The 16,635-nt window shown below is 39.7% G+C and overlaps 1 protein-coding gene across 1 annotated transcript in view; it reads left to right on the plus strand.

Moving 5' to 3' along the window:
- The window catches only part of cbln1 (cerebellin 1 precursor), a 31,126-nt gene extending 14,891 nt beyond the window's left edge, over nucleotides 1-16,235 (plus strand). Inside the window, exon 3 of the mRNA XM_061036939.1 lies at nucleotides 12,884-16,235. Within this exon, the coding sequence (XP_060892922.1) occupies nucleotides 12,884-13,081 (198 nt within the window). The 3' untranslated portion in view covers nucleotides 13,082-16,235. The remainder of the gene's footprint in view (nucleotides 1-12,883) is intronic.
- Nucleotides 16,236-16,635: the final 400 nt, after the last annotated feature.

Raw genomic sequence — 16,635 nt, forward strand, 5'->3', positions numbered from 1 at the left:
GCCGACAGGATGCAATAACAGGATGTCACTATGTCGTTCGCATTAAGTGCTGCACCCAGACGACAATTTATATTTACATAGGCTACGTATATGTGCCAGATTTTATTTTTCCCCTTCCAATTTTTTCTGCATTTCACCCCCCTCCCCCCCCCTCTCTCTTTCTGTCACTCTCTCTAAGTATCGCTCTCCCTCGGTTATTCTGACTCTCTCTCTGTTACTTAGCCAGTTAATTGGTGCTTATGCATTAATGAATGCAGATCGATCGAGGCCTGACAAGATGCGCAGCCCTATTATCATGCTTTTATATTTATGGCTGGTAATTGTAAGGGTTTGGTGCTGACAGTGTGGTGTGTGTTTTGAGTGTCTGCACGTCTTTGTGTGTGTGTGCCATGAGGAAGTAGTAGCAGACAGCTGCACACTGGCACAACTGCCACATGTTATTCATTCACACAGGTGTGTGTGTGTGTGTGTGTGTTTGTGTGTGTTTGTGTGTGTCTGTGTGTGTGTGTGTGTGTGTGTGTGTGTGTGTGTTTGTGTGTGTTTGTGTATGTTTGTGTGTGTGTCTGTGTGTGTGTGTGTGTGTGTGTGTGTGTGTGTGTGTGTGTGTGTTTGTGTATGTTTGTGTGTGTGTGTGTGTGTGTGTGTGTGTGTGTGTGTGTGTGTGTGTGTGTGTGTGTGTGTGTGTGTGTCTGTGTGTGTGTGTCTGTGTGTGTGTCTGTGTGTGTGTGTGTGTGTGTGTGTGTGTGTGTGTGGTGGCTACAGTCTCATTCTTTCAAGCCACTGTCACAGCTTTATTAGAGCCATATATCACTGGGACACACCACACACTGACCTGCTGTGGCTCTGTGTGTGTCTGAGCAACACAGAGAAGGGGAGACAGTAAAATTAGACAGAAAGACAGATATTTGAGCCATTTCCAGACTTGCACACTTTTTCTGTAAATACTCTCAATTTCACACGTTATCCTGTTGGGAAAAAATATCATTTTCTGGCAATTTTCTACATCCCCTAGGTATGAATTAAAGCTGTCATGATGCCGGAAAAAGCCTTACACAAGATAATGGACTCTAATCAGCTGCAGGCACAAAGTTATAAAAGCTGTGTTTTGACCACTGCCATCATTTTGAAGCAGGAGATTTGACTCTGAGGAATGGCTTGTAAAAAAAGACCAGACTTTGGTGTGATGCCTAAATACAAAAAAAAATCCTCCCTGTACCAAAAAGAAATTCCACTTGGGGATGCTGCATTTAACAATCTAAATTTACACATCCCCTCTTTGTATCAGCTATGCCAACTGTCAAAGATTACACAAGCCCTTTGGCTCTGTGTGATGAAAACCTCATCATGTTTTAAAACAGTCAACTTAGCAATTCTTTGCAAGAGACCTTTGTGTGCAAGACAACAAAGGGACATGTTTCTTTAATTTACTTTATAAAAATAGATTGTGTTTGTATATGCATACAAGGAGAAAATACATGTGTTTTGGGGAAAGTGGGAAGCTTTGTATGTGTGAGTTCCACATGAGTGACCAGGCTGACTGGTCGGATGGGCAGGAGGGTGGATTTGGTCTGCATGATTTGAGTGTGCTTGTGTGTGTGTGTAGCTGAGGGTAACAGAGTGATGTGGCTGTGCTGGCTCGTCTTTGTCTGCTATCTCTGTCTCTGTTTGGAGGCATTACATGCACACTGGACAGGAACCATGTCGCCCCCTCCAACCCTCCACCCATCCCCTATATCCCTGTCTCCCTCTCGCGTCTGTTGTTTAGTTCCTTTGGCAAACTCCCACATCCTGCATATTTTTGGGGACTATCTTTTTTCTGTATCGCTGCAAAAACTCAAATCTTACCAAGTGTGTTTGTCTTATTTCTAGTCAAAAATGTCATTACACTTAATGAAAACCTCACCTGAGGAGAGCAGATAAACATCTTTTTTTTAAGTCAATATAAGCCATAAACTTCTTGTTATTTTTAATAATTATATTCCTGTTTCCTGTTTTCTTGAGCTGTTGTAATGAAAACATTTCCCCCATGTGGGATCAATAAAGTTTGTCTTTATCTTTATCAGTAGTTCAAAAAATCATGCTAAGACAGCAAGCGAAATGTGAGTGTGGAGTGTTATTTTTTAAAGAAAGAATATGTATTCATTTGGTTTGGTACCAAAAGGTCTCTGAGTTTAACTGCACTATTGTATTTTAAACGTATATAGTGCTGCTCTGCTACCCCTCTTAAGACGTTTTCACACCTTTGCTCTGGTCCCAGTCATGGACCAGTTTGTTACATAGCTGCATATTTACCTCACATTTGGTCTGTGTTCAATGAGGGACATTTACAGGCGGACCAAAATGTGTGATACGCGGGGGAGGAAAATGCTCTCTGATTGGTCGGACTCCCTTGCGGTAAAAATCCTACAGAGACAAAGACACAGCATGGTCTCATGTTTAGATTTTCATTGGCTACAACAAACGTTAGTCACTGGCATAGTTTCATGCAAATAGAACAGGAGAAGGTACCTTTTTTTCAACTTGTGCTCTCATTGGCTATTTTAGGCATGAAGTAGTAAATGGAAAGTCTTAATTGGCCAAATGAGGTGTCATCCAAAGGTCAGAGTATGGCCACCATGTTTTTAAAGGAAAAAATGTTCAAATACATTAAGTAATACAGAAAACACAGAGGGATATCGGGAACAGCGACGATGGCGACAAATATGAATCAATCTGTGGATTTTAATGGATGTTATGTGATTGGTTCAAGTCTTTCACTAGATTTAGATTGTGGGAACATTGCCGATGCAGCAGGGACATTTTTGTTGGAATATTATGATCAGGAAAGTACAGTACATCTTCAAATGGAAAAAAAATCGGTGTTTCTTTGTCAGTGGGCTGACAGATGTGTAAATTGTGGCTGCTGCGGTGGTTGGATCTTGAAATGGTTTACATGGTCAAGGTGGCTTTCTATAGATTTTATGGCATGATAAATATTTATAAACAACAGTTGTGTAAATAATCCTGATCATGAATAAAACACACTTCCAGTCAGAAAGTGAGCCATCAGATTTTAAACAGGTTCAGCAATGATAAATAAAGAGGACCTTTGCTACGGTTTAATAAAAAAACAAAAAAAACACGATGCTTCTTGCAGTTGGGTCGGATCGTTAAATCGTTGAAATGAACCGCACCAGAATCAAAAAGAAAGTGGGCCACTGAGACCCACCTTTAAAGCGGTCTGGGCCTGGTTGTTGGTCAGTACCTGGATTGGATTGACAGCTTTCACATCAGCGCAAACAAACCGCATTAACTTGGCAAACGAACTCGACTTTGCTTAACACAACCAAACAGGTTGGGTGTAAAAAAAAGTAGAGGGTAAGGAAGACGCTGTGGGAAGAACCATGACGACTAACATGGTACTCTGCAAACGTCTTCAGCCTGTTGTTTGCAAACTGTTTGCACGTGGAGTGTGTGATATGATATCTCTGAGCCGTTGTATCAAACAGTACGGAGACCGGCTAACGGGCTGGTTTGTGAACACACTTGTTAAAATGTGAGTTTTTGTAGCTTCTTTATCCACATATGCTGGTGTCCGTCGGTCACTTTGTGTCACCTTCTCATTTCCTTACATTTCAAATTATGATCTTGAGGTTAATGGGGTTAAGTAGAAGTCTTTGGCTGCACTATCTGCATGCAATGTTCTATTTAGTCAAGTGACTGCCATCAACATTGTGAGAATATGAGCTCAGCTTGACATTTTAGGTGTGGGAGGAAATACCTTCTCTGTATTTGTGTACTTTCTGCTGCAGGAAATGATGAAAGTCAAATAGAAAGTTCATGTTTCTATATAATGTTTCTAATATGATACCTGAGCAGACTTAGCGTAACAGTTTTGAAAGAATGAAAGCGGACTGAGAATCATTATAATTATTGTTTTTAAAACCTTTTGCACCTCCTCCTTTGCCTCTTAATAAACTCCACTTGGAGATTTATTTTCTGCTGTAATTCTGCGCTGGTGTCCTTCACTCAAAATCTGCAGCTGTGTCTGTCGTTAATGGCTGCAATGAACTTTGAGGTCTAAATGTCAAATTTCAACATTCAAGAAAAAATAGTTTACTATTCTCCTACACTAATTCTTGTAAACAGTTGAATGTTTTTAAAAGAATATAGGGGGTGACGGATGGAGTAGTGGTTAAGTTGCACACCCTCTGTACATTGGCTATGGTTCTCATCGCAGTGGCTCTTTGCTGCATGTCATATCTCACTCTCTCCTCCAATCAACTCCTGCCTCTCTTCATCTGTCCTATCCAATAAAGGCAGAAGTATAACCCAAAAATACAACTTAAAAAGCAACTTAAAATGATGTAACATATGCCACTTTATCTGTTTTCATTTAGTTTTTAATCTGTAACAAGTTACTTTTTCTGTTGTTAGGTCAATATTGTAACCTTTGCTCTACCATGAGATCCTTACTTTATTTCAAAATAAAAGCAGAGTTAAATACAAAAAAACAAGTAAAGTATCTAAACTCATGATAGTAAAGATATTGAAATAAAAGCCTTAAAAATGTATTATTTTAAATGCTAAATTATGGAATTTCAAACATGTGATTAATCACGATCAACTATACAATGGTAGCAAAAAGGTAATGGTTTGACCCTAGATAGAGAGAGACAGATCATTATAACTTTGTGTTTTTAATGAAATATACTTATGCCAATATTTGCAGTTACAATAAAACAGTTGTACTCTTCTGGTGTAACTTTGTCACATGTTGGTGTCACTGGAATCATTTCACCATGAAGAGATGAGCAGATAAATTGTTTGTTGTGTAGGGCCCTTATAAAATCCCTTCAATCCTTTTCCAGATTCCATTCTATTTTTTCCCCAAATTCAGGTTTTTGCAATTTTGTTTTTTTCTAATTCTGTGTTAAACGATGTAACCACATTTAGTCAACAGATATGGATGTAGCTTTTTGATTGTTTCCAGTAGAATAACTGATTCCACACGTTATACAGCCACAAAAGCTTCAACAAACACATGACTTGCTTGTGTTGATGTTTTTCCATTTTGGCTGAGGTGGGTAATCATGATAGATTAAAAAATTCACTGGCCAACCATTTTTTTTCCCGGGCCAAAATAATAACTTGTTTTTGTTTTACATACATTTGTTCCAGTACATTGTTAGGTATTATGTTCCATTGGATCATTGTACCAGTGTGTCTGTTTGGATCAGTTCAGAGACTTTTTAGCGGGCTGTGGGATAACGTTACAATCTTTAAGGCCCTGATTGTTGATCAATGCAGACACGGTGAGAGTGAATGGAGGAAAGTCAAACCAATCATTTGAGAGGATCATTTGCTTTTTTTTGGTGTTGAACAGATTCAGATATAGATACAGTCATGACGTCTCTGCACACCTTTGTTATGCATCATAGTGAGGCTATCTGACCACAAAACATTCACTTTAGATGAAACATTGTGTACTCACGTTGTTGTTTGTGGAAACATGTTGATAAAACCGTGCAAAGTGAAAATGTTGTTGTCTGAGTGGTCCTGTGTTTGCTTCTTTAATGTTGAATAAAAGGTGCCTTTGCATGCGTAGTGGAGTTCACAATGACCTGGATGGGCTCGGTTAATTATGTCTGGGCAGCAGGGGTGATTCCAGACGGTGGACAGGTCAGCCTGGGCACCACTTGAAATCTGATGTGCCATCCCAAAATCCTAAATGAACTATTTGGGCTGTGCTGCAACAGGCTGCTTGAAGCTTTCGTTGCATTTCAGTGTTGCAGATTTAGATTTATTCAAACATTTTTAAAGGATATACAAGCATTTCAAAATTGTGATTGTGATTAATAAAAGCCTCTACTCTGATTAAAGGAAGAATGTACGGCATTGTTTACTCATACATAAATACAGCAGAAATCGAGTATATGCTTCGTAAATTTCTCTCTGAGTCACAACTGTCGACAATGAGTGAGAGAGTCCCGCCGGCTGTGTTGTTGTCGGCACCATGTTTACATCAGGTTTGGACTGGATGGCTAACTAAAGTATGCTAACATTAGCCTGCTAACACAACAATGCAGGCCACAGGCGATTGCAGCTTGAGCCTATGGCAATGTTGTCCACCACATGCAAAACTCTTCTGTTTGAACTCAAATCGAGGGGGGTCGGAGGTGTGTCGTTGGATGAGAGCGGAGGCTTTAAATATGGCGGAGTTGTCCCCAAATAGCAGTTTGTTTTGGTTTCATGCTGGCACTCAACAGTGACATCTACTGGTTCAAAAAGTCGCACATTCTTCCTTTAATTATGACGGAATTCACTTATTGACAGCACTAGTTTAAAGCCAATCAGATAAACTAAAATGTTAATGGTAAGTTTTTTGATTTCCACAGATGTGTATTGTGTATTTCCTCACACGCTGCCCTCAGAGCGCTTAGAAACTTGCTGACTTTGGTGACCTCTGCTCCTCAGTGTGCAGTGTTTCAAGCCACTGTGAGTTGTGTCAACTTCTGAGGAAGCCTGTGGATGAGAAAAAGGGAGAAAAATCTGTCAAAGTAAAGAGTTTCATCTTGAATAAACTTGTATGAGGAGAAGACTTATTTCTCCTATGGTTCAATATGTGTTCAACAGGAGCCAAGTTCAGGTCAGACAGCCAAACACTGTTCTCTAAAGTCATACTGGCTGATGTGCCTTTGGCCTCCACATCCTCGTTACTGTACGACACACACAAACTCTTTTAGTCCCTGTGTTGTGGGCCTAAATGACTTACTTTTCAACATTTTGAAATGTGTATTCTGCCATGACCTTACATTTTGATAATTATAAAAAATTGTTTAAGTATAGTCTGAGTGTTCTCAACAAATTCACAACCTGCTGTTCAGAGCACACACACACACGCGAACACACGCGCACACACACACACACACACGCACGCACACATTGACACTCAGCCGGAGTCACTGTGTTCAGTTTTCTATTAAGAGGAGTGCCTGGCCAGGAGAGCTCTTTACTCTGACAGGCTCTCCATCTCTTGCACACACATTTGCACACACACGCACGCACACACACACACACACACACACACACACACACACACACACACACACACACACACACACACTCGCACACACACATCTCTCCTGACCATCAGGTAGAGTGATTTAGATAAGTGTATAATTATGGGATGTTTATGGCTGTGTTTTCATCAGTTAGCAACAGCTTTACAGTTACCGTCTTCCTGGGTGTGCAGACATATTTTTGACTGATGTTGAGCTAAGGTGTGGAAGTCAGTCAGAACTTGTTGCTTAACTCAACATGATGTCCTGTGACCGACAAAAGCAAAAAGGAGGAGCTGAGAGTATTGAGATTTTTACAAGCAGTCTAAAAACTATTTTATTCAATCTGGCTTTTACTGTATGTATTTTTTATTGATTAATTGATCAGCAAAAAAGACCGACAATTTCTATATAGTTTCCTTTATAGATTTCTTTAATAGCTAAAACTACTATTGTGGGGTAGGTGTGAGTTAAACTGAAACAGCCTTTGTTTTCATGTCTCACAGCTAAGATTCCTCGGTAAGAGATATTTTTGACAGCTTAAAGAAAGCAGGATCACAGTTTTTGTTGAAGTACGACGAAAACTATACTGGACAAAATCAGCAAAGAAAAAAGACATACCCGCTTCGTACACAACTTGCGCCAAAATAAACTCAAACTGAAAATCCCTCACAGTAGCTGTTGTAAATGTGACTCATCTTTTTCTATTTTTGCTCATTTGTGATAATATACGATTTTTTAAAATGTTTTTTTTGGCCATTTTAAGAGCAGCTGAAGAGACGCAAGACAGTTGGGGAGGAAAGATTGAGGGATCACACGCAGCAAAAAGCCGAGATCAGGTTCAAACCCAAAGTCGCTGCGATATTGACTCTAGAGTCTGTACATGGGATGTGCGACATAACAGATAGCTCTGTGGTTCCCAAACTTCTTCTGCCGGCCCCCCTCTGGCAGATTAAAATTATTTTCAAGCCCTCACTGTACACATCAGCATATATCGACGTACACTAAACCCCCATTCTGTGCAAACTATTTATTCTTAGAATTGATCTGAAAGATTGGCTGCAAAAATGACAGGATGTTCAGAATGTGACAACAAACTGAAAAAAACTAACAAGCCACTTTCAAAGAGAAACATGAAACTTTCAAATATGTGACGTCTGGTGTGTAGTCTTTTTCAGCCCTATGTCCACCTGGAAGTCCTCTCATAAAATTTGCCATGCTTTGCTACTCTTGAAAAACGTTGGGCATCGCACATACATATACAAATCTGATCTGGGTTTGATCAGTCTTTTCTGCGTAAACAGTGTGATCATGCCCATATGTCCGATCCTTCACGATCAATGTCTCAGCATTCGGTAAATGAGCCGTTAGAGTTTATTAAAGCAGCACAGTCAAGAGGTGTAACTAGATCTGGTGATGGCGCTGTCCTTTTTAAAAAAATGTACCTTATGCCTCCTAGTCCTTTTGATTCAGAGATAAACCGCAGGACTTGCAGGACAGAAGCAAGTCGAGCTGTGTGTGACATCTATGTTGTTGTTCTTTTGCACGTGCTGGTCAGTTTAGTCCGTGACCAGCTCACACAGGACTCTGATAGGCCACATATAAAAAGTAACCTTCAAACAACAAAAATCAGATTTTTTTTAAAGATTTCTTTTTTGGGCTTCTCATGCCTTTATTTAGATATAGGAGAGAGGTGCAACCCCTCGGGAGTCATCACACTGTACTATATGGCCTGTCGTCGCCGAGCAACGTGTGCACTTTAGTTGTTTATTTTGTTTTTTGTTGTTGTATTTTTTCAGTTGATAGCTTTTTCTTTATCTTTTAGTCTTATTTTGTTAGATTCTCCCAATTAATGTTTTTGTTTGTTGTTCTTTACCTTTATATACAAATACTTTAATGATTATTTGTCACCAATATGTCTGTATGTACTTGATGATTGGAAAATTCAATAAAATGTTAATCGTGAAAAAAGATATAGGACAGAGGGTAGAGTCAGAAACCAGATGGAGAGAGAGAGAGAGAGAGAGAGAGAGAGAGAGAGAGAGAGAGACAACCGCTTGGAGAACTATTTCCTCCATACATGATGCGTGCACACTAACCAATAGGCTACTGGCACCCCACAACAATCAGATTTGAGTCAAATAAAAATCAGAATTCAGTATTAAGGCTTGCGATGTGAACGTGGCATTTGTTTCAAGAAAGTGAGCAAGTGAAAGAACTAATCAACTTAGCTTCTTTAAATAATAGCTAGCTGTTTTTCTCCCATGAGAGGATGATAACATACTACTCATCTTCAGGATAAAAATCATTTTGTGAGGTAGATCTCTAGGCAACATGTTATGGTGGATGCTTGTGAGATTCCTTTTTCTCTGGGTTGTCATGTTTAGATATTTGTTTCAGGATTGGATGTTTTGTTGCGGTAATATCCCAGTACATATTCCTATAGCGACCATGTTGCTGTGACATCACTCTCAGGATGGGAAGCCAAAATGTTGTTATTGTTTTTTTACTGTTATGCATGGATTCAAGTCATGTTAACATGATTAAAATAGATCCAGCATGTTTGAGCTCAGGCTAATATAAATGTGTTCAAGATGAGCATCAGTATCTTAAATTAATTAACACCTTTCCTTTAATATCCGTGATTCTCAAACGTACATGTTAACTGTGAAGGGCCTAAATGCTAACGTTAGCGGTAGGTAACATGTTATTAAATATGATTTATAAATCACATTATGGCCTGATGTGTCTCCAGACATTCAGTTACCATTATCTGTGTACTTTCTCATCAATCAGGAAGCTTTAAAATAAAAACAGTTACTCAGATTTGCGACGTTAGCATGACTTAAACCTGGAGCATAACAGCACGACCTGATAACAACCTTTAGGCTTCCCACCCTGAGAATGACGTCACTACAACATGGCCTCCATGGGAACATGGTCTAATGAGGAGGTATTTGGAAATCACCCACTACTCACTGTATAGTGCACAATATAGGGCAATGAGCCTTTTTTAAATTCTTTTTTTTATCCGAGGTCCGATTTGAACCCACAGCTGCTGCGATGAGGACTTTATCCTCCGTACATGGCTATCAGCGTCCGGGACAATGGCCATTTTATAGTGTTATCTGAATGACTGTATAAGTATGCATTATCATACCCTCTACATACCAGTATGCATTGTGGTACAAAGCTTCGGCAACCAACTGATAAGTGAGGTTTGTCTGCTCTCTTTCTTGGCAGACTGGCGAGAGGAGCTCGACCAGCATGACCACAGAAACACAGGACAGTTTATATCCAGCTGTTTTAATACAGAGTAAAGGACGTTTGAAGGAGTATCATAAGTATCTCCTTATGATGATGACAGTCACAAGAGTATCGATGCACAAACAATTAAGTAGCAGCACAAAATAGTTTTCATTATCTAATTAAAAAAACATGACTCTATACGTATTTATTTTATGTAATTGTTTTGTGAAAATATGTCCAGTCAGTGTATGCCGTTATTCATTCTTTATCTATGGACAGCATTGCGACACGTTTTAGAAGTACAACAACAATGACGTCATTATCAGTGACCGGACAGAAAGCAAACAGAATCTGAAATGGGTTTTTTTATGTGCAGATGAGTTCACTATATAAAGTCCAGACTAGAAAACTCTATGTAGGGAGAGGAGAGTACAGAATGAGTGTGTACGTTTGGACACAACCTGAGTTCCTCAAAACACTAAATGTTACTGATAGAGGGAAAAACATTTCTGTGGGTGCTTTCACAAAACTCACAAACAGTGCCTGAGGTTTTCAGGGTGAGCTGCATGTGTGATTGTAAACATTTTTAATTCCCACTTAACCTTAATGTGTTCCTGCCAGCCCCTTAGTACGTTTTCTGCATGTTAGTCGGGGAAAATTCACTGTAAGAAAGTGGGAGTGGGTGGTGACATTTATATCCTTTAACTGACGCATGACCATCAACTGTATGCACACGACTGGTGCGATCTCTGTGCACATAATAAAACTGATTCATTATGTTTTCTGTTCACCAGTATGTCAAACTACAGGTAGCATTGATAAAAAGCCAAATAATCTCATTACAACACCATATAGCGGGCTCTGTTGCTTCGTCAATTCTCTGTTCTTTACCTTCTTGTCCAACAGGGATAGTTTCCCTCTGTAGATAACCCTCTCAGGAAGATTCAGGGGCATTCTGCCTAAAAACCTTCTAGAAATCTTACGAGTGCTCTATGTGAAAATAACTTTTGTCTGTGGATTTGTCAAAAAGTCATTGTACCTTTTCCTTTTCCAACCGTAAGTTTAACTTTTTGGATGCCATGTTTTTTTTTTATCCAACAAAGATCCACCAACCTTATTGAAGTGCTGAAGTCATTTCAAACAAATCCACCATGTCTCCTTATCTGTAACAAGGGACTTATGGACTTATCTTTATCTCAGCCTATCAACGTTGTTTCTGTGATAAACAACATCAACCTAACCACAGCCTTGCTACATAATGAAACTGTTTTCTTTGTTTTGTTACAGCAGTGGTTTAAAATGGTTTTGAGAGGAAAAACACACACTACCTCCCAATTTCAAATAGTTGTCTAAGGATGTGCAAAAAAGAACAATGCAGCAAATTATCCTGATAGGTCCAAGTGTGGTATTGTGAAGTAATCAAAAATATAATTATAATATATTGAAACTGCAATATATTCAGAGTTTGACTTCAACCAAAGAAATGCACATCTGCTGTAAAGTCATCCCTGCATACTAATGCTTAAAAATAAATGTCCTCCTGTGTTCCTCATCCTCTGAGTTAAAAAACAGATCACAAAATAAAGTTACACTACAGAATCCTCATTACCTTATATTTTATCACAAACTTTGCTCTGTGAGTTAGTCATCCATGATCACACTCACAAATCAAAATCCAGACACACGGAGATAAACTCTATCTTTGGACTGGGAAATGTTGTTTTTGTTTTTAACCAGTCTCTTTGCTGGTTTTTAACCATTGATGGGAGCAAGTTTTGAGCTCGAATTTACAAAGCATAGTCTTATAAATGGTGTGCAGACTTTCCCTCTTCTTCATGCTTTATCAGTCATCATGTCGTGATAGTCTTCACCCCTGGAAATGCAGAACACACAGCCCGTGTTCTTTCTCTGGCCTTAGCAGGGTACTGAGAGTTTGCTCACAGACAGGCAGTAATCTCACAGGTTTTATAAAGTGTGATCCTGCATAAACACACCATCCTCCAAAAATTAATCTCAGTTTGTTTTAACACTGCATCGATGCCAGGGGGTAGCATAAAACAGCAAAAAAAAGTGAAACATACGGGGGAAGAAATCCAAGGAGTGCTTGTATTTCTGCTGTTTCCCAAAGAAAGAGATAAAAGCCGCTGTTGTGTGTGTGTGTGTGTGTGTGTGTGTGTGTGTGTGTGTGTGTGTGTGTGTGTGTGTGTGTGTGTGTGTGTGTGTGTGTGTGTGTGTGTGTGTGTGTGTGTGTGTGTGTGTTGTCTGGTGAGGGAGGAGACACGTCACTGACAGCAGATTTTCTGTGTAAGAAGATGTTATTCCCCAGTGAAACATTTGTTGAGTCAGACACAGTGTGGGTCTGTTGAGTCTTGGTATCTGTGAATTCTCTTGTTGAATCTTCTCAAAGTGGTAATTGAAAAAAAAGAAATGGAAGCACGAACGGGTAGTCAGATAATTCGCTGACTGCACAAAGCTGCTCCATGCAAATACAATACTCTGCTGTAATTGAATCAACACGAGTCGGTGCATTTATTTCCTATAGAAACTCCTTCTTTCCCACCTTTTTGATTCACTGTCTTCCTCCTCCTCCCCAGGTGAGCCTGATGCACAACGGCTGGCCGGTGATTTCGGCGTTTGCCGGCGACCAGGATGTGACGCGCGAGGCGGCCAGCAACGGCGTTTTGATCCAGATGGAGAAGGGAGACCGGGCCTACCTCAAACTGGAGAGAGGAAACCTAATGGGAGGATGGAAATACTCCACCTTTTCTGGCTTCCTGGTGTTCCCCATGTAGAGGAAGAGGAGGAGGAGGTGGAGCAGGGGATGGAAACGAAAAGGAGGAGGAGCTGGGGAAAGATGAAAAGTGTGATGACGGAGAAAAGGCAGATGGAGGAAGAAGAGGGCCGTAGGAAAAAAGAAGAGGACTTGAATAAGATGGCGGAAAAGAAGAAGACAGAAGAGGGAATGTGACAACAGACTCTGATTGGACACTGCAGAGGGAGGAGGAAAGAGGAAGGATGAGGGATGTAAGAGAGATGTAAGAGCGTGGCACAGAACGATTATTAGAGGATTAAAAGAGAAAAGAATTACAAAGCCGGTACATTAAAGTGCATGGCCAGCTTTTTCACTCTCCTCCTTTCATCCATCCTTTCATCCATCCTCCCTCTGTTTTTTTCTCTGTGGCTTGACTGCAGCTTTGGACAGCCAAAACTTTTTTTATTCTCTGCTGAAAGACGCAATTGATCATTTGTATGTTCCAGAGTGTTCTAAAGCCCGAGTGTAACCCTCCCTCCCTCCCCTCCCTCTCCTCCACATTCATTCATTCAATCATTAATTCATCGACGTCGATCAACATACGCTTTGAAGAATGTCTCTTGAAGAACTGTTCCTGTCATCTCCATTTAACTGTGGTCATATTTATGTCTGTTTTTCATGCTCGAGATAAAAAGCACTGATTTGATTTGATCAGCCTCAACCCCAAAACCAAAACTTTAAAGGGGACGCAAAACTGTGATTACAAAATCAGATGCTGGTGAACGTATTCCTTGTCAAGACGTATTTTAAAGTTATCCTAATAACTACTGGCTTTTCAAAATCTTTGTGTTTGTAAGACATATTCGTCTCCTTGGTCCCCTCCTATCCATTTCTCCTACATCCATGAATTACATGCAAAAAATATAAACGTGATATCGTTGTAAAATGTCTCAGAGGAAAAATAGTTTTTTAATACCAAATCGCAACGGAAATGGAGTTTTTGAAAGACAGGTAACACCATCTAAATAACTGTTTTAATTGTCATGATGAGGAAGCGTGATACAACACATTTGCCAAGTCACAAAATGTTGATACTGAATGTATCGCTACACAATATCTTCTGATAGCAACCAAATCTCAGAACCCATCAGCAATCATCGTCTGATAGATGTTATACGCCTCTGGGAGCGGATGCCAATTTCTCTGTAATTTTCAGCGAAGCCAGCAGTCAGTGTTAAACGACTTCCAGGAAAGACTTCCTTTTCTGTGCAGCATTTATGTTCCAGACCTGTCATTTATTGGTCCATAACATCCCAGAGGAACACCCTCACAAACAGTAGAATAAAAGATATACTCCAGCTTCACTCTGGCTCGCATCAGCCGACAGAAACCTTTTTTTCTCTTTGATTAATCTTAAATTAACTGAAATAACATCATCATAATGCAGATTTATAAAACAGTAAGAAGTCAAGCTCTGTCAGGTCTGTCTTCAAGTAGAGAAGAAAACAAATGTTGTTGAACTGAGGTCAGATCGATCATTTCTGATGGGTTTCAGGAAGTCAGGGAATCTAAATGCTGACCGGTTTTCATGACACAGCGTCGAGAACATTTGTCGCTAAAGTCAAAATATTTTATCTGGATTTGATTGTTAGTTACGCTTTTATGCAGATATCTATTAACAGAGATAACTTAATCATCATTTGGTATTTTCTTCTCTCCATACACACTGTTTCTGCTGCATCACACAAGATGACAGACAGATCTGATATAATATCATCATCGGGTACGATATTGACGTAATTTACACATCGGACATTGGACTGACGGCGCCAATCAAGAAACAATGTGTGCTGTATACAGCAACGTCATGGGTATAATTTAAAAATAGGTGTAATTAAAATAAGGCCTGCAAGATATGAGAAATACATGTGATTTGCAATAACATAACCAAAGTCATGATTGACACCACAATGAATCAAACATCCAAAGTGGCACCAGATAATCTGAGGGCAGCTGCTTGCTCGCTGCTAGCTAGCATCTGAGTGTTTCAAAATGGTGTGAAAACATGGTCATTATACCCAGACCTCCGTCCCATAGGTTGACTGAAAGTATCGCTTGTTTCTTTAAAATCATTTATCTTATTTATCGGGATAAATTCAGACTTTTGCGATGTATTTATTGCAATCGCTCATATCGCGATAACGATTAATTAATTGCGCAGCTCTGATAAAAATCCTGTCTTCAGTCTTGTACTTGATACTTATCTGTGACTGTATGTAATGAACCTCACGCTGGTGCTGATACAACTCGCATAGAGAGCAATGCTACACCCCACTGTCACTGACATCCGTCCGGCAGCCACACAAACATTTGAATAAACCTCAATCCCCTCCGTCTACATTTTCATCTCCTTTCTCTGAGTCTGTTCATCCAGCCGCCGTCACTGCTGCTGTTTTTTCAGATATGTACCCCTCCCTCTACAGGATCCTCCCTTTGACTATGCTGTTTACCCACAAGTGCAGATTTCTCTCTCGTCCTCTTTTGTATACGCCTGTTACCCCCTCACTCACCTCTCTCTCTTCCTTTGCTCCATCCCCCTCTCCTTCCTCATGTCTGTACTTTATCTGCTGCTGTACTTGTTTGCCTCCCAGCACGGATCCTTCCTTGCTTTTTCTTCAATGATGGACTTTGGGACAATGAATCCAACTTACAACCACAAACTCTATGTATACGAATAGATATATATAAATATATCGAAATCTAAGCCACCGTTTTTATTCTACTGGTATTATGATGATAATAATGACAATACAAATATTGAAAACTGAATCTGGTTGATGACTATAATATCTGTATTTCCGTACTTCAGTGTTATATAAGAGAAAAAATATTCTAAGAGAAACTTACTAGTGATTGTGTGTGGAAATCTGAGGCTGCTGTCCTTCTCTTCTGATTAAAATCATGCTTCTTGTTTTTGTTTTGGGTCAAACCAAGTTGTGGCAAAAAAAAGTCGAGACTACTTATAGAAAAACCTAAAGCGTAAGAGGACTTTTATTTATATATGATATGGTTTATATTTTATGATTTTATTTCATTTTTTATCTATCAAGTCCATTTATCTACTGTTTTTCTTATTAATTTGCTCTGATGAAATCAATAAAATTTAAATGGTACTTTTATTTTTCTTAAACCTACTTGAAGTCTGGCCTGGCACTTTGTTTTTGTCAATTCTGGCGCGAGTACTGAAAGCAGCAGGAAACGAACACACAGCCCCGGGTGTGTTGATGTTATCCATCAACACAGCGGGCGGTGTCTCCTCTTTTCTTAATCTCTGTTGATCTTTGCTCAATAACTTCTACACTTTCTCTTTTTATTCTTCCATCTACCTCTTTTTCGAACTCTCTCCTTCAAAATCCATTCCAATCCAGAGTGTTTCGTGTCTTTTTGCTTTCTCCGTCTGTGGTTCTTTTTTTCCCTGTAGCCTGTACAACGAAGCAGGATTAGTTGTGATCAAGGTAACTTCAGCATTAACTCTGTGTTTTCAGGACTAGGAAGGTGGTTCACTTCTTACAGTGGTACATCACCATGGTAACT

Source organism: Labrus mixtus, chromosome 4 (assembly GCF_963584025.1).
Source record: "Labrus mixtus chromosome 4, fLabMix1.1, whole genome shotgun sequence".
In the NCBI taxonomy this organism is placed as follows: Eukaryota; Metazoa; Chordata; class Actinopteri; order Labriformes; family Labridae; genus Labrus; species Labrus mixtus.